The 24,210-nt window shown below is 37.4% G+C and overlaps 1 protein-coding gene across 1 annotated transcript in view; it reads left to right on the plus strand.

The window, feature by feature from the left end:
- The first annotated feature begins 255 nt into the window (after nucleotides 1–255).
- LOC131074216 (NADPH-dependent aldo-keto reductase, chloroplastic) overlaps nucleotides 256–24,210 on the plus strand; it is a 40,118-nt gene continuing 16,163 nt past the window's right edge. The window contains exons 1-4 of the mRNA XM_058010780.2: nucleotides 256–431; nucleotides 7,017–7,179; nucleotides 9,911–9,961; nucleotides 10,255–10,331. Coding sequence (XP_057866763.1) covers nucleotides 7,048–7,179; nucleotides 9,911–9,961; nucleotides 10,255–10,331 — 260 coding nt within the window. The 5' untranslated portion in view covers nucleotides 256–431; nucleotides 7,017–7,047. The remainder of the gene's footprint in view (nucleotides 432–7,016; nucleotides 7,180–9,910; nucleotides 9,962–10,254; nucleotides 10,332–24,210) is intronic.

Below are 24,210 nucleotides of genomic sequence, written 5' to 3' on the forward strand. Positions count from 1 at the left end.
CAATTGATGGACTACTGGAATATAACAACAAAAGTTGTATTGGCCAATCAAGATACAAAAAAACAATTTTTATAATATGTAAAAATTGCACAAATAACTTTAGAAAATAAAAATATTTTTATTCAAATTAAATTTTTTAATAACTGTGAAAAAGAAAAACTCATTAATAACGGCAAGTACTAATGACAAGAGGAAACAGAATTTCACCATCCCATTAAACATCCCATTAGAGATACAATTATCAAATCTTTCGTCCTCCCGTTAAACATCACATCATAAAAGTAGCTCCGACAGCCCCTTCATCGTCCCCTCAAAATACGCCAAAGCAAAGCCTGCAGTTATATACAATAAATTTCCCACATCAACTCATACTCCACACTGAAGAAATTCAAAGCTTTTTCCAGGCGTGCATTCCCATTTACTATTTCCAGGTACAATTTCCTAGATTTCTGTAGGAGGTTTTGTAATTTCTAATTTTCTCTAGAGTGTTTTTACGCTCCATTATGAAGATATCGGTTGGAGAACTTCAACTTATTTGAAAGCTTTTTGTCCAATTTTCTGTAAATTTTTCTGAGCATTCATTAAATCGGCTTTGGAAAGTGTTCTGTTTCTAAAGAGTTTTGGACATTCTTTTAGTCTTAAGATTTTCTGTTCTCCCTGTATATTCTTAGAAAAATGCTTTGTAAATCCTCTCTGGAAAAGTGCTTTCTTTCAAAAGGCTTTTAGCCTGTCTGTCATATCTTAACAATTTTGGTGTAATGACTATCTTTAGCGAATAAGTTTTGAAAAATAAAAAATAAGTCGAGCTTTGACAGTATGGGAAGTTGAGATTTGAGGCTTTTAACATTTATTCCAATTAAGTCGAGGCATTTTATCCTATGATAAGTTTTTCATCTGGTAAATACCCCCCTTTTTGGGCAACTTTCCGCTAGGCATTTGAACTTGAGACCCATTAAACCCCCAACTGCTTTAATGACTTATTTGACAATTGTGTTTTATAAGGTAAATAAATTTTATAGGAAAAAAGGACAGTCTTACAGATATAATGAAAAACTTACTACACCCAACCAGAAAAATCATGTATGGCCCTTGTTTTTGAATATGAATGCATGCCTTTGCAGTGAATTCGAGAGCAATCCTTGCTGACAACATACATGAAAGTTTTACCTTGATTTTCTCTTTGCATGCAGATTCCTCTTCATTCCGAACATTATAAGTTGACGAGTATGAAATTTCAACTTTCCCTTTACTTGTTTTGAATAGCCAAAAAAAGGTATATTTCCTTCCCTATTCCTCCCTCGATAAGGCTTCGGCCTGGCGAGGCTTGTTACTCAAATAAAAAAGCTTCAAGTTGTGGCTGAGAACTCGAGATAAACACTACATCTATTTTCCTTATGAATTTTGTTATGAATCTTGTCCCTTTCTTGCTTGTTTTTCTTTAGGGATTTATTCCTATCATTCAATTGACATTTGCTTCTTTTTGCTTTACAGTCCGATCTTTGAAGTTAATTCTTCTGTTGCCCTTGCCGATATTCAGTTACATTTGGTTATTGCTTCTCGTTTTTTTCCTTGGGTTTTCTTGTTGTCAGTTGCTTTCTCATGCTTTTAACTCTTGGAAACATCCTCTACTATTTGATCTTAATCGATCGTTGTGGCTGAGAATGATCAGGGTTTGCATTGTTATCTAATTCATGTCAAGTTTCATTGAAATATTCTTTTCCCTGTAGAGCGTCAAAGATATTTTAAAATTTTTTTCTTTGATGTTTTTTTTGTTTCTCTTCCTTGTTGACCTGACTTTGCCTGTTTGAAATCTTCATTTTTCAGTATGTTGTGAATTTCTTCTTTAGCCTTCTGAGTTTGCTTCTTCTTTGTTACCTAAGTTAGACTTCTGAGTTTTCCATTGCTTTTGGGGCCAAAAAATATTCATTAAGAAGCTGTTTATATTCATATTAAAACCTACAAAGTACAAAGTGCATTCAATTTCTGTAGCCATTCCATGACCCCAATGTAGGGTGTGATGCTCTTTGGGAGAGGCTTTTCCAATCTGCTACTACACATATCTCCGCTTGAATATTTATCTTTGCTGCTTATTTTTAAACAAAACATCTTAAATTTGTATTGATAGTATTAATACTAATTTGTGCACTTAAAATTTGAAAAAAACAAATAGTAATAAAATCTTAAAAAAAGAGGGAAAGTAAATTGTGAAGCCACATGGCATTTTTGTTAATAACCCCATGTCTCCATGCGGCTGCTTAAGTGCAATTTCTGCTTAAAATTAAGCGGTCAGAGTGTTCCCATGCAAATTTTTAATTAAGAGGAAAGGATAAATTGGAATCTTTTCCTATTTAAGTGGAGCAGCAGCTGCTTAAAATTTAAAAATAAGCTTTGAAAAAAAGTGGGGGCTGGAAATAAGCAGCAACTGCTTATTGAGAAGATTGACACGTGGCTCTCCAAAACAGTTTCCCTCTTTTGATTTGTTTCCAATTTTTTCTCCACAATTTATGTGACCAATTAGAATTAAATATTAATAATGCAATTTAAGATGGCTGCTTATTTTATAAGCAGCAAAATTTTACATTCATGGGGCCACCAGCTCCACAAATTAATGCTAAAAAAATTGAGCAGCGACTGCTAGCCAAAATAAGCTAAGCAGCTGCATGGGGACCTGCCCTAAGCAGTCGCTGCTTATTTCCAGCCCCCCTTTTCTTCCACAGCTTATTTGTAATTCCTAAACAATAGCTTCTCCACCAAAATAGGGAAAGATTCTAAATTATCATTTTTTCACGTTTTTAAAGTTGCATGGGAACACTTAACTGCTTAAATTTAATCTGAAAATAGAGTTAAAGCAGCAGCATGGGAACATGAGGTTAATATAAATTGTCTAATAAATTCTCCAACCTTATTGAGCACGTTCACTCTACAACTTATCCAGTAAGGCATATAGCTTGATATGAACATGGGCTCTAGTCGGCGTCTCTTTTGCAGGTTTGAAGCCAAGGTGTAACGTTCCTTTTCGATTTTTTTCTTATTTTTCCTTATTTATAATAAAATCTAACTCACAGTAAAACTTGCACAGTCAATTATCAATAAGAATTTTCTGATTTATTACTAACTTAATGTTTGTTGTTAGATTTGATTTTTATTGTTTTGGACACAGAAATCTGCTTAAATCCATGTCAAATATTTGCTCTTATAGAATTATTGAATTACTTGAAGTCTGCAGCAGTTTAACACACTGAAATGCCTTTGGAAAATAACTTCCCATCTGCTTGAGTCACAGGTTCTTGTCCATCAATTCTGCAAAGAAAAGAAAAGGATTTTTGTCTCTTAGTTTTCAGGTCTAGAGGGGTTTTGTCCTTGGGCTGTTAGAACACTATCTCTGGTTCACAGGAGAAAAAACCAAATATATAAAGATGTCTTCAATTATGCCTTCCTTCCTCCCTGCTCGACTTTTTATATCCTTCTCTTTTAAACAACCTCCTTCGTTTGTCTTTACCAAGAAATTATTTTTGAGTTAATTTTTGTCTCTCCTAAAGACAGGTGCTGCCTTTGATTTGGTTTAAACTGTTTTTCCCTCATAAAACATTTTAATGAATGGCAGCAATCTGTAGGACATTAAAAAACCCAGTGCTTTTCTGGGAAAATGCTGCCCACCTCAATATAAAATTAAGGAGGGGGCATTACACTAGGTACAACTTCATTAAGAGTTATGCATTTGAAAAACCATGGGACACCTTGAAAGTTCCTATCTCTGTCCACTTCATTCACTAAAATACTATGCGAAAGTAAGTAGCCTTGAGGACATGATTGGGGCTTCTAGTCTTCTTGGATTTTCCACTCCTTTGTGTGTCCATATATAGATTACGGAGGGATGATTGAATCAAGACAAATCTATAGATCATCCCTTAGTACCTAAAGTTGATACGTTGGCTAACAAATTTTCTTAATCCAGATCCAAGCTTGAAACACATTTTAGTCCTTTGATCTCATTAGCCCTTTTTTTTCTGCTGCTTCAATCACTGCTGCTATAACTGTGTCTGAAGGCAAAGGATTTTCTCTAGTAAAAGTTTGATGGAAAGAAGAGCGTCATGGTGCACAAGCATCTCCACCAGCCACATCACATCATGAATCACAGGCACAGATGAACCACACAGATGACAGATCTAGATTCAAAGATTTCTGAAATAGATTCTAGACACCCTGATAGTGTTTTCCCTAAACCTTGTGGAGCTTTCTCTCCCTTGCATCCCAAATCTGATATAAAAAGAATCCTTAACTTTTTTGAATATTTTGAGCATTGACATTTTTTCTGATCAAGTTCTATGCAGTTTCAGCTTTGTCATCAATGATTAAAATATGCATTTTAAGCTGTACATTTCTTCTGATTAAATGTATGCTTTTTGAGGTTTTATATTTATGTTTACTAAATAAGTGCATATGAAGCCTTGACATTTATTTTGTCTAAATTTATGCATTTTAGCCTTTGACATTTATTCTGGTTAGATCTGTGCAATTTTCCATTAGTGTAACAATGTTCCAGAATTGGTTTGGAGATCATCTTTGGTTAATGAATCTATAGTTTTTCTTTTAGTAGGAAGTTTAATAGCATAGTTGTAAGGATTATATTATTTTATTTTCCTTATCGGGTTAATTTGTTAGCATCTTGTAGCATTTTGTTTGCTTCCCCCATACTTTTTATTTTAGTTGTTTTGCTTTTGGAAGGCTATTTAGCTGAGCTTCTTAGCTTTTAGTTTTTATTTTGCCTCACACAAGTCTATTTGTGCATCTTATAGCTTCTTTTCTGCTAGTGAATAAATAATCAATAAATGTGAAGCCTGCCCTCATCATTAGTATTGTTATTTTCATGGATGTGTGTTTTAGTCACTATATGGGTCTTGTTTTTGTGTTCTTTTATTTTTTATTTTTGCTCGGTAATGTGATTTTTATTTATTCGAATAAAAAATTACATCAAAATCTGTAAATCGCTTCCAAACATTCCTCAAAAAACATCCCCCAAAACCACCCAAAAACAGAAACATCTGTTCATGCATAACCATCACCCCAAAAAACCTGTTTAGTCCCAGTTTATCCATAACGAGCTCAAAAAATTTGCTCGCAAAACCAGAGAACATTTTCCAGAATCGGGAATCGACATTACCCATCTACACTGTTCAAACTAAACTAAGAATTTTAAACTAAACATGGTTTAACCCAAAAAGAGAGCACAGTTCATCTAAAAAACTTGAAATTCATTGCAGAGCGAAAGAGTTAATTGCATGCACCATTCGAGCTTTCTGGGTCCGCAGCTTCCACCAGCCCACACTCCTGCTTCCTCTTCCGTAGACACTTTGCCCTCCGAGGGTTCTGCTTCTGCCTTTGCCTGTTGAATCACTGCATCAAGCTCCATTATCTGTACAAACACCTTTAAAGCTTCCCAACTATGTTTGGCCTCGGCTTTGCGTTGTGTTCTGCAACATCCTTTAGGCCAGCGAATAAAGGGAAAGGGTCTCTCAAAGCGTTCATGGTGTGCAGATGCAATTCCTTCACGAACATCAAACCTTACTCTTGGAATCACCCACTCAAGGATTGAATCCATGCCATCCAGGAAATCCTTGTGTACAATTGTTTCCATCACCTTTCTCACCGTTTCCACTGACTCGCCCACATCCAGTCCCCATGCCAGAATTAAAGAATAAACATCCATGTTCGTTCTGTACCTGTGTCTCAGGTTGCCAAAATCCCAGAATTATCTGCACACATTTGATCAATCTTTCATCTTGGAATAAAAACATTCCTTCTCAGTCTTCTATCTGTTACATCTCCAAAAAAAGGACATAACCGTTTGCGTGTCTTCAACGTAAAATTTGCCTCCATGATTTCACTATAACTCCAATACCGTCACCCTACTCCCCACCCTACTCCACACCTGCTCAATGGCTTCTTCAACACGAAAATGGCTGTCGATTCATCAAGAAATGAATGTACACATAGAAGTAATAACTGCCACTCCATTCCGCCATAAATGCAGTGTCCTCCACATTCCGCCACCCTTTCTCACAATACTTCTCCGAAAAGTGCAATAATTAAAACTCGTCAGAGAAGTACCCCCATTAATTACTTCGAGTTATCCCTCCCCCCCGATCACTCATCAAGTTGCTCTAGAGACAACTATCTAAAATCTTCAGTTCTTAGCTCACCAACCTCTTCAAAAGTTAAAGCCCATTTCGAAAGAATGTCTACTTCCATGTTTCCAGATCTCCTGACATGGGTTATACAAAAGTCCTCAAAAAAGGCTAACTCTTCCATTATTTTGGCAATCGGGTTTTGTAAATGCCAAGCTTCAATACTCCCCTTCATAATTGCTTGAATTATAATTAAGGAGTCACCTTCTAAGTGAATTTTTAGCGCCCCCAGTTTCCTACCAAATCTAATAGCTGTTAATGCTGCTAAGGCCTTTTCTACATTATTTGTACCATTATCCAATTTCTTTGCTCCCAAAGCTACACATCCCCTCTCCAATCTCGAATAATGTTTGACGGCCTAGTTTCCCTTTCGACGCCCAGTCAAAGTTAATTTTCCACCATCCTTCCATTGGTTTTTCCTAGGCAACCTCAACTGGCTTATCCAAAACTGAATTAACCCACTTAGGCCCCTTAACGGGCCGTTTTTGTGTTCTTTTATTATTTTCATGGAAAATTCTCTTATACATTGTGCTAAAATTCTGCATCCTTTTACACTTGTACATCTCTATTTCAACTGGGTAAAATTATGTGTCCTCTTATACTAGTACACCTCTGTTCCAACCGGATGTAATTTTAAGCCTCATTGACTTATTTTTGGACATAAATAGAGTTTGTTTTCTTCTTTTTGGCCTCTTTTCTGTATGTATAGGTTTAATTCATCTTTCATTGTGTCATAAATTATTTATTCTGCATCCATGAACCACATATCGGCTTGCATTAAATGGTTCCCTTCTGTGATTTAACAGAACCTTATTTTTTTCCTTGTTGCAGATTTAAGTCTTGAGTAGATCAATTTGAAAGCATGGGAGATGTTTCTGTATCAACCTCTCTGTCCTTTGAGTTGAATACAGGAGCTAAAATACCAGCTGTAGGACTGGGAACATGGCAGACTTCACCTGGAGTTGTTGGAGATGCTGTCAAAGCAGCTATAAAGGTAACTGAAGCATTTTATTCTTTATTCATATTCAGTACATTGCTCTGTAAGCCTTTCGCCTTAGGTAATTATTAATTATATTATCAATGTCTTAGTCTTTTAGAAATAAGGAATTTTACATAACTGGGAAATAACATAAGTTAATCTTCAAACTTCATATTTATATGTTTGCAGTCATTGTAATGGCTTGACCCGTAGCAACTTTGGTCAATCTTAAAAAAATATGACTTCTTCCTTGACATAAGCAAGAATTTTCCCCTTCGGCAACCCATGTTTGTTCTGCCACCACAAGCGATGATTCTTTGACCAACAATTGCATGCTAATGAGCTTTCACTCGATTACATGAGCTCTTATACTTGCCAAAGATAGTTCATAACCTCCACAAGCTATCCCCTAACCTCCACGAGCTAGAACTACAAGCCATCATAAACTATACCTTTACCTACATTTTTTAAGCAAACAAATCTAAGGGAAATCCAAAAAAAAAATTACAATAGTGCAACTAGGCAACCATTACTTGTTAAACATAAAAAAGTAAGACAAAAAATAATGTAACCTAATTACTTTATTATAGCTAATCATAAGTAAAACAGTTAATTATCATAAGATCAAATTTGTTTTAAGTCAAATGATGTAGCATTCCATTAAAATGCAACCCAAGTGCCCAATTTGGGTTTGGGTATGGCATGGTGGTACATATATATTTTTTTCACTTCAGGGTTGTTTTTGAGTTTGTCTGTCGCACACACACACACACACACATGCACACACACGCATGCATGCACATACATGCACACGCGTGCACACACACACACACGTGCACACACACACACACGCATGCACACACACACACCTGCGATATTTCCTTTAAAGATCCCAAAACTAAATGGAAATCGACATGGCTATGCAAATTTCACCATGACACAAATATACCCTTTTCATTGAAAATGGATTACCTGCTACATCTGCATGAAACGAATGAATGTGTTGTCTGTGAACACTATTGCACTCAATGCTTGTCACTATCAATTATTAAAACAATCCTTGCTCTGAAATGAGTGTGTTCTCTGCACTTGATGCAATCATTATACGAAAAAATTGTGCCATTATTCATTTGCAGTCTTCCATGCTTGATCTTCATGAAGCCAAATATGCATTGTACATATCATGTTCTGTTTTGCACATTATCCTTGAATTCTTCATCACTGCACTTGCACATTGAGAATGCCATGACGATCGTATTGTATCACATGAGGGTTTTTTTGATTTGACACTTCACAAGGTTGCCATTTCCGGTTTTCAAGTGGAAAAATCCCTGAATCATCCTTCCTGTTTGACCTGAGAATTCCACTACATATCCCCATTATTGGTTTTTAATTTGATCTGTAATGGCAATCCACACTTGGCATTTTGAGAAGTTATCATTTTTACCCCATCATGAAGTGACCGGGAGAAGAGGTTGACAGAAAATCCTTATTTTAAACAAATACCTTAGAAAATGATCTGTGAGAATTTGGGTGGCAGCCAGATGTAGTAATTGTTTTTAGTAATGATGAACGATGTATATTCATGTTTTGAATCACTTATCTATTTCTTTTCACACGTGACAGACGCCAAAGCTAATTTGTTCTTCACATTTTCACAGTTTCTTGTAGTTGTAATACATTGTATCAAAACATGCATGTTAAATGTTTCTTTTATTATAAAAGAACAAAGAAGCTGTAAGGTTATGAGATTAAAGATATGGATTAGATATTACATATCCTCAAGAATAGAGGCTCTACATGTACAGTGGAACAACTTCATAAAACATGGAACAAAAACCACAACAAAAATTTATTACAATCATATCTTGGTACTTTTTTCATTTTACTAGAAATCCAAATTGAAGACAACATTTTAATATTTTACATGACATCTTTGAAATTTTGAGGGATACCAACAAATGCTATAAAAGAACAAAGAAGCTGAAAGTTCAGGACACAAGGATTAGATCCTAACTACATACCCTAAAAGAATGGAGGATTTGTATTACATTGGAACCTATTGGTAAAAATGGAAGAAAAGCACCCTGAAAATCAATTGTAATTTTCTCTTAGTATTCTTTCATCTTATTATGAATCTGAATTAAAGGACATATTTCATTATGTCTGACAAATTTTGAGGTATCAATAATCTGTTCTTGAAGAAGTCGCCATTTTAATCTTGTAAAACTATATCTGTGATGCATTTATATTTATTTCCTAGTAATGTCCTAAAATTGTAGAAATGGTGTACCATAGGATGATAAATGATTTAGAAGAATAGACTTTGTAAAATTAGGTTTTGTGACATGTAAGGTTAGCTGGCAAGGCATAGCGATTTTTTATATCTTGTACATATTGTGAGTAGTTTTCATATTGGAAATAAATCAATTACATCTACTAATGACTATGAAGTTGAAGGTCTTACATGTGTGAGAACGTTATAAGCACTTACATTGCTTGATATATTTACCTCTAGCATAAGCATACCACCTTATTTTTTATAATCTTTTTGTGTTTTAGTCATAAACATATTGGCATTGTTTTCTATTTTGGGCATTTTACGATCAGTAAGTGTATTTTTCAATGTAAATAAATTGAAATTATTTAACTGAAACATAAAAATTATCTTTGCAGTGTATGTGAATTGTGTTCTTATTAGTTGTTTGATGTTTGAAATATCTAATACTTATCATCTTACTTGTAGGTTGGTTACAGACATATTGATTGTGCACGTGCATATGAAAATGAAAAAGAGGTAATTTCCAAAGATTTGTGTGACTAAGCATTGTTAATAGTCAAGAAGATTGATCTCCAAGAATAATATTAACCAACGTTTGCAACCTTATTATTGTTTTTGAAGTTCCATATATTAGACAGAATAACCTCTATTATCAATGCCTAATATTTCTTAACTTCTGATCAGATTATGGCAAGGTACTTGGCTTAGTGGTGTACTTCTAAAATAAAGTGGATTATAGAAGATTTTGTGACTATATAGCAGGCATTCCAAGGGACCTAATTTTGAAACTGAGTGGTCTTGTGTGGCAGGTTGGTCTTGCATTGAAAGAAATGTTTGAAATGAATGTGGTGAAGCGTGAAGATATGTGGATTACATCCAAACTTCGGTAATACACTGCTTTTTGTAGGACAAAATTTTATTCTTGTTCAAAGTTAGCATGAATGATAAAAAATAAATGGATGAGTTCATGGTACTTCTAGTGTCAGAACTAGACATTGTATTTGTTTTTGTCTTGTATGGTAATCTCTAATCATAATATTTGAAGTTTAACTTCTACTCAAATTGTACATTATTTTGTGTTGTCAATTTCTGCATTGTATTTAATAAAAGGAGAATTTATATTGCATAATACAATGGTTACAACTGACTGCCCATAAATAAGGAGAGCTGAAACAACATAAAAGGGGCTAGATTCAAAAACTAATATAAAAGAGCTAGAAAGTACATAAGAGTTATGATTATAATAGTTTACACATGGCAACATGATAGAAGACAAAGACTTTATGACCACAGCATATCTAAGTGAGGACTTCAAAACTGTGTTAAACATGCATAAAGAAACATATTGTTATAGATTTGTGTCATCATCATGTTAAGTTTGATTATCAACATGTAGTATACCAAATGCTCTATAGAATTTGTTGTCTTCTTGATTAGTTGTTGGCTTATGTAGTGTAAGTTATATGGTGGTCATATACAGTGGTTCCCTTCTTTTGGGCAGTTTCTTAATTCACAATGGTTGGCCATTCAAATAGCACACCTATTTTTGGGATAAGCTTGTTGATTTTATGATAGGAAGTCAGGTCAAGTTCAAGTTTCTTAGACGGTAAACAACAATAATTAACTAGGCATTGCATTATCTCTCAAGATTCCAATGCTGATTGTGGCTATGAAACACAATGGAAACATAATTTGCAACAGTATGAGGAAAAGTGTCATCAGCGAAAAGGTGAAGGATTTGAATATTGATACTGAATTGAAAGAAACTGATGTTATCGAGCTCAAAGAAAGGTAGTAAAATAAGAAAACATAGTCAGAGAGGAGATTGAGTGAACAAATGATTGACTAGATTAATGGAAAAAACAAAAGCTGTGAGATGTAATCAACTCAAAAAATCCATCAGCACGGTCTTTGAAACAATGGGATACCCAAGATGAAGGGTAGGCCAAAGTTGAAGCTGAAACAAAGAAAGAGATCAAGCTATGTCCTGGGTCGAAGATGCTTGGCAAACAAGCAACTTCTCCTTCTAGAGGATGAAAGTGCAGTCCACTAAGTCGATAGAGTTGACTGATTCCCTTCAAATTGGGGGATGACATAATTTTGAAACAAAATCTAATGACTCCCTTGTAGAAGAAGAAAGGGAAGTGTATAAAAGTAACATTTGAGGTATTGGAGAATTGCTATTGAAGATATAGAACCAAGGATACCAAAATAGAGAATTGGGTATGAACAAAGGGAGATTGAAGGTGACCAAAGTAGCATACAAATTGCCAGGTTTAGGAAGGGTTGAGGATTCAAACATGTCAAACAGTGTTCGAAGAGCAAAGGAACCTCTGTTCAGACCTTGAGGAGGAAGATCATACCGTTGCAGTTACATTAAGAAAGATGTCTACAAATGGTTATTCCACTACATAGTCCAAGTTTTTAGAGGCAAGTTTTCACATTTCACTAGTGATGGGCCTGAAGATCTAGTGTACCATTGCAAAATTTGCATTACTATTTGGATAGTTAACAAATAGTCTGATGAACGTTCATTGGTTGTGGTCATTCCCAATCGTACTTAAGGAAGTTGCGATTGATTGTTTGTAGATGCAACACAAAAAATGCCTCTTGGGAAAGATTGTGGAAGGCCTTTGAGACAATATACAATTTTCTTTGATACTGTTGGTGTTGGAAATAAGCCACACCCGGACCGACGATGGACTGGTCCAAGAGGGGCCAGTAGCTCAGTGGTAGAGCACTCCAGCAGCGTATGGAAGGTCCTAGGTTCGAGTCCTAGCTGGTCCATGTCTCAACAGATACGACAATGAAATTGTTGTAGTTATATGATTTCCACAGTCCATATTGTTAACACGTATAGCTTTAGGAATCAATTGTGTGAATTTTTTTGCTCAAATTGTTGCCAAAATCTATGATGCTTGGAAATAGAAGCATGAAAATGTTTGAGTATAAAATTGTAGGCTTAAAGAACAACTGGGTAAACTAGAAAAAAGAACTCGTTGATGGGTTGAAGAAGTAATGGTTAATTTAGGGACTCATTGTGGGGAAGGATGAATGTGGTGCCACCTTCATATTACAAGGACACATGTAATAGTGCTATGAACATCAAGAGTAAAAAATCAAATTTCCTCAAGCTCTATACAAAGAAATGAAGATGATTCAAATGCAAGTGGTGACAATGAATTGGGATGTTTTCAAGATCTAAGATGGGACATGTTATAAATGATGGAGCTCAAGGGAGATGATTTCAAGCTTTGAGACATGATATTGTCTAGATGATGGAGCTCAAGGGGGATACCAATAGAGAGGTCAAGGACTTGTGGTGCTAAGACTTCAAGATGCAAGGTCACACAAGGCCAATTGTTTGAACAAGATATTTTACAAGATTTGCCATGTAATGGGGTTTTCTATCAAAGATTGCCCTTATAATTTTAAGAGCAAAAGTGCAAAATAACTTTTTCTCAAAAAATCCAAATATTATTAATGTACATTGGGACTTTAGCAAACTTGGATACAAAATGACTTAAAGGCCAGCCTATTGTGCAATGTGTGGGGTGTGTTGGAAGTGATTGTCTCATAAATCAGGGTTATATGAGACTTCTCTTTAGATGGTGTGAACCTAGAGATTATGATGATACAAAATTTCCATACCAAAAATGTAGTATAAATATCAACATGATTGATTTGGACAAAGATCAGAGAGAATTGGTCATCACATGAGCTCAAACAAAAAAGATTGCTTATTTGGACCCACGTATAAAGCAAGAAAGATTCTTTGAGGTAAGGGGCAAAAAGAAACATCCCATGATTGATGAGCAACACCGCTCACATGAGGAAAGCACTTAAAAGTTTAAAACCACCATACTAGTGAAAGTGGTAGACTTATCGCAACACATTCTAGAACTTGGGGATACCATAACCACCACCATATCAATACTCAACGATAACAGGGAAGATTAAATTCCGCAAGTCACCTAGTGTTGGGGGATAAACACGAAGAATCAATAGTTAAATGAAATGACCAATCCTATGCTCTCAATTGCGAATTTAGTCCCACAATCGATAGTGATGCATATGGAAATTCTTGGAACTTGGAAGAATCTATTGAACACTATTGTTGATGGTGTGTTCGGGTTGAAGGTGCTACCTAAAGATACCTAGAGAAGGTTATACAAGCATACCATTTGGCCTTTGAATTTCCACCCAGTAGGAGCTAACCAACAACGCTCAAAATTGTTGGGGTTACTATTGGCATAAGAGGTATTGATTAAAACTCAACCCTTATTATTGAATTTTGTTTTTCTCACTATGTAAAAGGCATATGATGTATTGCTGGTTCAAGGTGTGAATATAGAATAGAGGTAAGAAATAGAGAATAGATCTTAGAAATTAGGCAGTGAGCAAAGAAGTAGCTTTATCAAGTTCATTGGACTTGAACTCTAGAGATAACTGCCCAAAAGAGGGGAACCAATGGTCTATGAACCACATGTTGAAAGAATCTTGGAGCTCCAATTGTGCTCAATGGTTTGTTCCATTAGAAACTGCAATATTACAAGATGTTCCATCCTAATTGCCCGTTTCTTGGAATATTAGGGATTGATTTAGAGAGAGATGAACATAAAGTTTAAACAAAATATGGGTGATTTGAACCCCTTTGTACTATCAAGTTCTTCTAGACCATAACTCTCAACATCGACATCTCCTAAATTTGGAAAAATAATGGCATGGACAAACTGAATGATAAGGTGAGCCATGAGTTTGAAAGTGTAGCCAACATTATGTTGAAAGAGCCAAGTTCAAAAAGTGTGGATATGGTGTATGAGGGTAACATAAGCATAGAAGGTGAAGTATATCATCTTGAAGTATGGTCAGTTGTTAACATGGTCACCCTTAATGAAAGGAGTCATCATGCGATGGCATATGAATTGTTAAAAAGGGAACTTTGTTGAAGAGGAAGAAGCATTGGTATGCCAAACACCTTTGAAGAATGAATATCTTCATTATATGGTCCTCTACCTTCTTATTGTATGCTAGTGCTGAGCATATTTCCATTGTTGACCATACTCTGATTGTTTCTACTTGCAATGTTGGGAGCACATTTTACTTTAATTATTGACTGCTTCATTGTCGATCATATTTCCATTTTTGAATGACTTCCATTGGCAATTGTGATTCCATGCTTCCACATCATCCTTTATCCACCGTACACCTCCAAAATGACTGTACATTCCTTCACCATGCAAACTCCATTTGACACCATATGATCTCATACTATACAACCCTTCTCTCCTCATCTACAACCAACTGTTGTAGAGTTGCCCCTTTCCATGCAGTCTTTCCATTCTGTGGTAGTACTGCTTGCACAATCAACAATATGGTTCCCTACTGAAGTTCCACTCTACACTGTGTTCTCCTATCTTCCCTCCACTGTAGGCCGTAGGCTTTATTCTGCCATATGGCCCTCTGTCCCTTCTATTGTATTACTAGTATTTTCTTTTGCAGTCTGCCAGATTCTACAATTTGCCATATGCTGCTCCACTATATATGCTATGTTCTAACTTTGAGGCCTTTGCTACTTTGGTAATGAGTACCAGACTTGTTTATTTGTGTCAACATGTTTATTTCCTGAAGATTCTTTAACTACTAAAATTATCTCTCCTTTGATAAGGTCCTAGAATATTTCTCTTGTAGAAAACTTATTAGGTCCAGGAGCTTTGTTAGGATTAAAGGAAAAGATAATCGTTTTGACTTATCCTTAAGAAGCTTTTCGTGGCAAAAGATTTATGTAGTTGCTCTTGTACTTTCTTTTCCTCCTCCTAATCAACTGTTTATGAGAGAAGAGTTTTGAATTGGTTTGTATCTAATATGTTTATTCCCAGAGATTAGTTACTGTTCTCCCATACTGCAGAAGTATTTCTGTTGAGGCATTGATAGTCTGTCTATTTAAGATTAACTTGTAGAAATATGCTGTATTTCAGACCCCTTTCAAGGCCCATTGTATCTTTGTTGTCTTTAGAGACAACATTTTGTTATTGAGTGATTACTATTTGCAGTCTAGCATCCTACTCTTCTTTGGCCAATGCTTTGTTGACTTGCTTGTTCAGGATCTGTTTTTGAGTAGCAGTGAGCTTGGTGCCTGCTTTTTCAGATTATTCACAAATGTTTTTGAACACCTTTCTGTTCCAGTCATGGATCCTTTGTTTCATGTTTTTTTCAAGTCTTTACATTGTGTGAATTAGGATGAAAGTAGCTGAATTCCACCAGTTTTCTACAAGAGAAGTGAAAGATTGATGAGTGAGCTACATCCTTTGATACCTAAAGATTGGTTTGAATCTTTCTTGTATTACTTGTTGAAAGAAAAATGGGCCAATGATAAAAATGGTACTAGGAAGGAATTTGGATCATACTTTTGGAAAAGGCATATCCATTTTTCACAAAGCAGTGATTTATCTAGCTTTCGCATCATGTGGCTATTTCTTTGTGTTCCACCAAAATTTTAGGATGGAGACGAGGGGCACATTCTAGAGATGGATTTTTTGAGGCCATTTTAGGGATGACAAGGTGTTGTGCCTTGCACACACTCCCCATTGTCGACAGGGTCCCCCCTTCTTTGTTTTCTCGTCTTGTCCTTGCTCAGGTCCTGAGTAGGAAGTTCTGGTAATTCGAAAGAGGAGTTGCAACAGTTAAGAATTTAAAGCGTTAAGGAGATGATCCCGAGCCAGCCTGAGTCTCAAGTCCTAGAGAATTAACCTTGAAAGATGAGTGTGATTCTGTTCGCAAAGGAAAGTTGAATAAAGAACCTATAAGGTGAAATCGCAAAACATTGTCAAGACGACATCACTCACGGACAAGTTTCAAGCCTGAAGTTGGTCAAGATAAGTGAGTTGTCCAACTTAAAAGTCAAAATTGGCTTAAAAAGCAAAAATGCCAGTTGAAAAAATGTTCCTAAAACTCAAAGTTTGAAGAAAAGCTCACAAGTCGCGACCTCCAAGGCCGAAATGCGAGATAGAAAATGCAAATTGACTCCCCAAATTCAAAACAACCTTTAATTATAGTCTGTCAAAATCGGCCAAATAGACCAAAATGCGAATTGCAAAGTCGAAAAATCTCCCAAAATGATCAGAAGGGGCCAAATAAAAGGCGGGTGTCAAGAGGCCTTAGAGGTCGAAAAACTCAAAAAACTCACAAAATCGGCTTGTAAGCCGAAATTTGCTAACAGAGTCTAATTCACACAAAAGGTCTATAAAGGCCAAAAACGAACTTAAAACTTCAAAATGGCTAGCAAAATCGGCTTCAAGGCCGAAAATGATAAAAGCACAAAGTATTTAACACCCGCAAAGGAGTTCTTTTAGCTGAAAAGGGGTAAACACAATGCAATTTGGCCCAATTTGCCGAATTTTGAAGACAAAAAGAAAGCATAAATTGCGCATTTCAGGCTTTTAAGCCGAAAATAACAAAATAGGCAAAATTGCGCAAATTCATGAAATAGCTCGAAATTAGGGAGACGTCTATAAGTGTAAAAATAAAATTGCGCATTTTGATCAAAAGGGTTGAATTTTAAGAAAGGACGTCACAAACCAAAAAACATATAAATCGCGCAAAAGGCCTCAAGAGCTCGAACTTCATCCAAGGCGTTTTAGTTCAGAAGTTAAGTCACGCAAAATGGCTCTAAAAGCTTGAAACTTGAAGGCTCAATAGGCTGAAAAACTCAAGGCGATAAAAGCATAAGACATAAAAAATCGCACAAAAACCCAAATAGGCCCAATTTTATAAAAGAGGCAATATAACTAAAAAGGAAAATGGAAAAATCGTTCTTTTCTTTTGAAATGGCCGAATTTTCATGAGTAGAAGGGCATAAGAGCGAACCTTGTGATTTTTCTATTTTCTCTCCAAAGGCCGAGTTTGGGCGATTAACAAAGACTTTCATTTTTCTCCAAAGGGCTAAGTTTGGAAGGGCATGGGTCTTTCATATTTTTTCGTGAGTTCTAATTTGCCCTTAGCAAGCCGAGTTTGCACTTTGCCTTGATAGGTCGAATTTCCATCCAAATCTAGAGGTGCTGATGAAGGTCGGGGTTTTCAAAGAGTTCAATCTTTCTTTTGGGCTAAAGGAGACGCTTTTTCCCCTAGAGGCCGCAAATCCCCTTTCAAGGGCAGCATATAAAAACAGGAAAGTGCTTTAAAGAAGGATTGCAGCTCTCATTTCTTCCTAAGAGGCTGAATTTTTCATCCATTTTGCTGGATCAAGGGTGGTAGAAGGGCATTTCACTTTTGATTTCTATCAGGCCGCTTCGGTTCATTCCTAGGTAAGTTAAAATTTCCCCTTAATTGTTAAAATTTTGCATATGAATGATCATGTTTTAACTAGGGTTAATATGCAAACCAAATTCAAGTAAATCTTAAACTTAACCCCAAGCAATAGCCATTGACTGTCAAATTCAGCCTTTAGCAAAGATATAAAACTCAGGAAACAAACTAAAAACTTAACGCTTAAACCAGAAACGTTTACAATTCTCGCACCAACAAAACAAGGAGTAGTGATATTCTGAAAATTTGCTCCACCAAACCGACCAATTTTCAACCTCAAATTGCATTCATTCGCCAAGCGCAAAATTTGAATATCTCGTTAAACAGGCTTTCGAGTTTTAAGCTAACGCCGTCTCTTGGCACTGCTAACCCATATTTCCGTTTTTCCTCAAGCTTGTCTTGTAATTCGTGTCCGGCTATGTAGGATAAATGCCTAAATCAGCGACAGAGTCTTCAAAGGCACCTGATGCAACCGAAGCATCACGAACTTCCAAAGCTGACATTCTCGGCAAGTTCGAAAAAATGAAGTACTAGTACCAAGGAGGAGGAGTCAAAGAGTCAAAGGTCCAAAGTGTGTGGGACAATGTAGGAGATACAGACCTGGGACATATCGATATTCAGGATTTCAGGAACAAGGTATACTCTCCTAATGCCTATGGTAAGCCCAAACGGATGTTGGAGAGTGGTATTGCTCAAGCTGCTGGTTTCCCACCGGCCGTGCAGAATTATGAACTAGTAGTTGAAGCCGCCAAGCATTATCAGCCAGAAACCAGATTGGTAGTGTTGAAAGGGATGGTAATGGCCGACTTCACACTTGAAGCCTATGGGGAAGCATTTGATATCCCGTTTCCTGATAATCCCACTGCCGTTGCCATTGATGAAGCCCAAATTGCAAATGACAAGAATCCTACTCCGTGCAAAACACTGATAAATGAAGAGTGGTTCAAAGAAAGAAGACCCCCAAGCACTAGGATTGGTAAGAAGACCCACAAAAGTGACTTCCACAATGAGTATGGTGATATGGTTACCTTGCTTAGTCGGGTCATGGGACTTCTGCAATCTAATCTCTTTGAGGAATGGATGTTCTACTTTACCGAGAAAGTCTTTGGTGGGAAATCTAAGATTGATTGGGCGCAAATTATCAACGATAATATTCATACACAGCTGGTTGAACTCGAAGAGAAGAAGTACTTCGCTATGACCTCCTACTTGGTCTATATGTTTGTTTGACATCAGTCGCTGCCAGGATTAATCAAGAGAGGTGAGATTGGGAATGGGCCAATTAGGTAAAAGTATATGATTGCTAACCTCAGTTGCATTACTATGACGTAGCCCAAAGAGAAAAGAATAACATTGCATATGCGATTGGTCAATATGAGCGGGTCAATGACGCTTTTACAATGCGCATAGTCAGATTGATGCAAGGAGGGTTGCACATAAGGTTGTCAAAGCAGGCTACCACCTTGAACCGAAAATAAGGTGCATGGTTCATCCAGTTCCCCAGATTCACCTACATCAGAATAGCAGGCTTTGAGGGAACATCGTACCGGCTTCCGCGTTACCCATTAGATAGATTAGTCCTCATGGAGGTTTCAAGGCAGGCACATTCAACATGCAGCATACTCAGGGACAAAAAGCAGTCAGGATTTACCTTCCTTATGATCTTTAGGTAACTTGATGTGCACTTCAAGAATTTAGTGCAAGTCGAGGAATCATTCGACGAACTGGCCTCCTATTGCTTATAGGAACATATCCTTAGGAAATGCTTTGATCATGATGGATTGGGAAAGAAGGCCTACGACAAGCATTACAGGGCCAAGGCATCAATAGAGGACTACTGGAGCAAGTGTACGGATGATTTTGAAGTCTGCCGGCGGGAATATTCAAGGTTGAGTGTTCAACAAATGCGACTTTATGAGTATCGGCAGGTTTCGGATTAGGTAACAGACTATGGAAATTGCTTGCAAGTTCGAGAATTTGAAGCAGTCAAGGACCTCCTGCCAGCCATTGATTGGACTTAGGACCCTATCACAGATTTTGAAGCTGTCATGGAGGGCCCAAGAAGATGCACAGATAGTTGGCTATCCCAACAGATAGAAGGCTAACCCATGAAGGAACCCAATTTACATATAATTTGATGGGTAGTCTCGATTCCCAGTCTTCAGAGGACAAAGGAACATCAAGCGCACCAAAAGAAGAGGTTGAGAAACCCGAAAAGAAGAGAAAGAAAGCAAGAGCCAATAGGGGGACTCGAACGTCGAGAAGGACAAGAAGAGAAAAGATCCCAATCAAGAGGCCAGAGGTTACTTCCTCATCCAAGGACCCCAGTTCAGAGGATGATATGATTGAACTTGATCACTTTCCAACTCCACCTTCACAGGATGATCCCGTTGCATCAGAGGCAAATAATCCACAAATACAAAATGAGCAAGAAGCGGAGGCAAGGATCATTGGTTTGGATGGACTTGAGAATCAGGTCGAGGAAGGAGAGATTGCACCCAATCAAGGGATTGGTAAACAAGAGCTCATGCAAGAGAGCAGGCATGAATTGCAGTAAGAAGGCGGCAACAAAGATGATACCACTCTTGAGGGATAAAGGGAAAAAGATAGAACCCAAGAACCTAGCAGAACTGAAGAACAACCACTACTAGAGGGTACCCAACAGTTGCTCAGTGAAGTGGGAGAGAACTCAACCGTGAGTAAAGGATTAGATACTGCACCCATTCCTCCTATGTCTGATCAATTACGGATAGGCAGTGAGTCAGCTGAGGCCTCCAAAGAACAAAGTGGGGTGTAGCGTCCTAAAATTGCGACACTTGCAATTTCGACTGCATTTGGGTCTTCACGATGGCGGCGCAACGTTGAACCTGAATGGAGACCCCGAAACCTGTTTGCGACATCAAAAACTGCATATTTCTGCACCTTGGCCTGATCCTTCCTTGCACCCTGCTGTCCCGGGAGGTGGGACCATGGCGCCCAGCGCCCTGGTCCCCCAAGACCATGGCGCCCAGCGCCCTGGTCCCTGGCCCTATTTTGGGCCCGGTCTCTTGTTGGGCATCGGGTCTTTAAGTTTGCAATTCGGAAAATAATGTTCCTATGTCGGCCTAAGGTCGGAAAAATCAATCTCCTAACCCTAATTGACAAGTATATAAACTACTTTTCCTCTCCTAGAAAGGAAGGAAGGAAGTAAGCAAGAGCAAGACGCGGAAGCGATATTCAAACATTCAAACATTCAAGCATTCAAGCATTCCTTCAAGCAATTGAGTATTCTAAGTCTCCATTCAAGGCTAGGTGTTGCATTCAAGACAAGGATTCAACCATTGAAGAGGAGATCATTTACAACATACAAAATACAACATTCATTACACCTTCGCATGTAAGAATACAAACATTCTTACAACAAGGTATCAGTACTTGTTTACATTACAAACATTTACATTTACAGCATTCTCATTTCTTGGTTAATTCCAAAACCGGGGTTTGACCTAAAGGCAAACCCCTAATCCCTAACCCCCCAATCGTCCTCTCTTTTCTGTGTGTAGGTTGCAGGTATGCGGTTGTAATTGAAGATTTGGAATCCTTGTGTAGAGACGAACAGATCCCCCTTCGTTTCGTGGATTTTTCGGAGGACCGTGTGCACTCCGGGCGCCATCGTCCCGTCAACTTTCGCTCAAATTTGCAGGACAGCATCGTCTCGACATTTTACTGCTAATTTCAGGTCCGTAGCTTCATCTTGTGTCCCTATCTCCGTCTACAAGCGAATCTTTCTTACTTTACATGCATTCCTAGTTCAATCCTTCTATCTACATTCTTTACAAAAGAGGGTATCCTTGATGTCTCAACCCTTGAAACTCATTTAGAATCCAGTCTTGCATTGTGTGGGATTGGATCTTGTGGGTTTCAACCCCTCTTTTGAATGTAAAGTCTCTCCTAAGTGAAAACCGTCAATCCTAGTGACCTCCTTTCTCTCTCCATGGAGTGGGGGAACACCTAGGGTTCGATTTTCCGCTTTACATGGGGATTTAGTGGTCACATCTGGGCAAACCATCCCTCATGACAGGTTGATAGCCCAAGCACAGCGGAAAGCGGTTTTCAAGCCACCAATTGACCCGGAGAATATCTTCTCTCGGATAGGAGAAATAAAAGCTGAAGGAAAGAAAAAGACAAAGACTTACTCCAGGATTACCAAAGATGAGGAAAGGAATCGTACGATTTATATTGCTGCCCCACCTGCAGACAAACCAGCAGATCAGGTTGCATTGGCTGACTATAGCATCGCGTCCATTCCAATAGGGCGAGCAACCAAAGAGCAGGAGAGGGAAGAATTCAAGGATTCCATACAAAATATGCTTAGACAGCTAGATGAAATGTTTGCTGAGAGAGATAAGTACCGAGCTCGTGCTGAGCAGGCTAAAGGATACATAGACCACTTGTTAAGACCGCTGCAACATACCGTTGAGTCCCATGTTCCTCCTTTGGCGTTGGCACAAAGGACTACAATTGAGTTTGAGGGAGTGCGTGACACCGCCAAGGCCGTCAGAAAATGGATCTAGGACGTCAAAAGAAAATGAGAGAAAATCATTATGGATGTGCGGAAAATGGCCTACGACCAAGAGACCATTCGCGTCAAGATTTTTGAAGTAAAGAAAGAATGTTTCAAGGCCCATGAGATGGTTGGTATGGTTTTGCCCCTCATGAGGGCTTTTTTCTGGACCCACACTTAGATTCCCACATTGCATACTATTCTAGATCCCCACGACATCAACACTTTCAAGCAGTGGTACTGGATTGCCAACATGAAAAATGATATGAAGGACACCATAAATAAAGAGCAGGATGAGTGTGATGAAGTTTTGCCAAACATGAAGGATCTTAGTGAAAAGATCCTTAGATTGATGGTCCTTGGTTGGAAGAGTAGCGTGAAAGATAATGAGGTACGACCACGAAGGGAGGATAGACTGAGAATTGATAAAATCATGTACTCCACAAAGGACCTGGAATTAGCCAGTGAACTGTATGCATACATATTGGGTTTTGAAGCTCGTCGGTCAGTCTGGAGCAGTGAGTTGAAACATGTGGATCGCCACCGAGCCTCCTATGCCTCCCAGCAAGGAACTGTTTCAACTGTGCATAAGATTTCAGGATTACGTTTGGGTAGAACATGTATCAGATCGAGACATCTGGAAGGATTACTTGCAAGATGAAGTTGAATTTTTGGAGAAAGAGTTTACCTCGGGGAAAGAAAAAGTGCTTTCATGAAAATATCTGTTTTCTTTTAAAAAATTCTAAATGCACTTTTTCAGCATAAAGTTTCTTTCCAACTACCAAAGTCATTGTAAATTTTTGAGCTCTGTGCAAGTGCACTTTTTGGAGCAGCTTTATGTTTGGTATTTGGTAGTTATTAGTTAGTTGATGGTTGGTGATGATATTTTGTTATCCATTAATGGGTATGGGCAGCCATGTTTTATAGGATGAATCTAGGCCACTTGTAAGATTAGATCTTGGCCATTCATCCATTTTTGAAAGTCTATATAAGGGATGGTTTCTCCCTTATTTTTAGTAAGAAATCTTGGATTGTTGCAAAAACTTTGCAGAAATACATTCAGACTTAGTGAAGATTAAAGCTGTTATTGTTTCATGTGAGTGCATGGTCTATTTCTTCACTCTTAGAATTTATGTTATGCATTTTGTTTTACAAAATAATATGTGCAAGTTGATATCTGATTGAAATCTTAGTTCATACCATTAAGGATTGGCTGATTGCGAGTTCCTCTTCATGGTTAGTCTGAACTCACTAGTATGCTTATTTCAGTTATTTAACATGGAATGTATGAATGTCTTAAATTCAGCGTTTATGTTTAATAACATGAAAATTTGTTTCCCCTTTGGAGATTGCATCAATTTTATCTAGTTGTGTGAATTGCTGGCGAAATAAAATTTGATTATTGCAAGGTTTCTGTCTATCAGCTTAAATGTACTATTTTTAGGTGGAAGTAGTTACCATCCTCCTTCCCCCTTTTTACCTCTTTTTTCCTCTCTTTTTTCAAAATCTGAAAGTAAAGTATCCATGCCAGCATCAAACATACTGCAAAATCAGATGAATCAATTCATAGAGCCTAGGGGAAATCATGTCTGAGACCTTTTGTAATGTCCCCTACTAGGTTTGAGACTGTTGTAACCATAATTAATCTATTTCAACAGACTTATGACTTAAACTAAATTTATTAGGAGACAATTCTATCTTAACCTGACTAAAATCACGGATAACGTAATCTTCTTTCTTATGTTGAACTGATGATAATCCAATCTGAATTATTTTCTCAGTCTTACTTGTCATTCAGATTATTAAGTTCGGTACTTAGATTATTAGATTTAGTACGCAGATTATTAAATTATAATATTCAAATCATTGTATACCCAGATCGGTATGCTTAGCGGAACTATCTTTTATTACTATATAA

This window comes from Cryptomeria japonica, chromosome 8, assembly GCF_030272615.1.
Source record: "Cryptomeria japonica chromosome 8, Sugi_1.0, whole genome shotgun sequence".
In the NCBI taxonomy this organism is placed as follows: domain Eukaryota; kingdom Viridiplantae; phylum Streptophyta; class Pinopsida; order Cupressales; family Cupressaceae; genus Cryptomeria; species Cryptomeria japonica.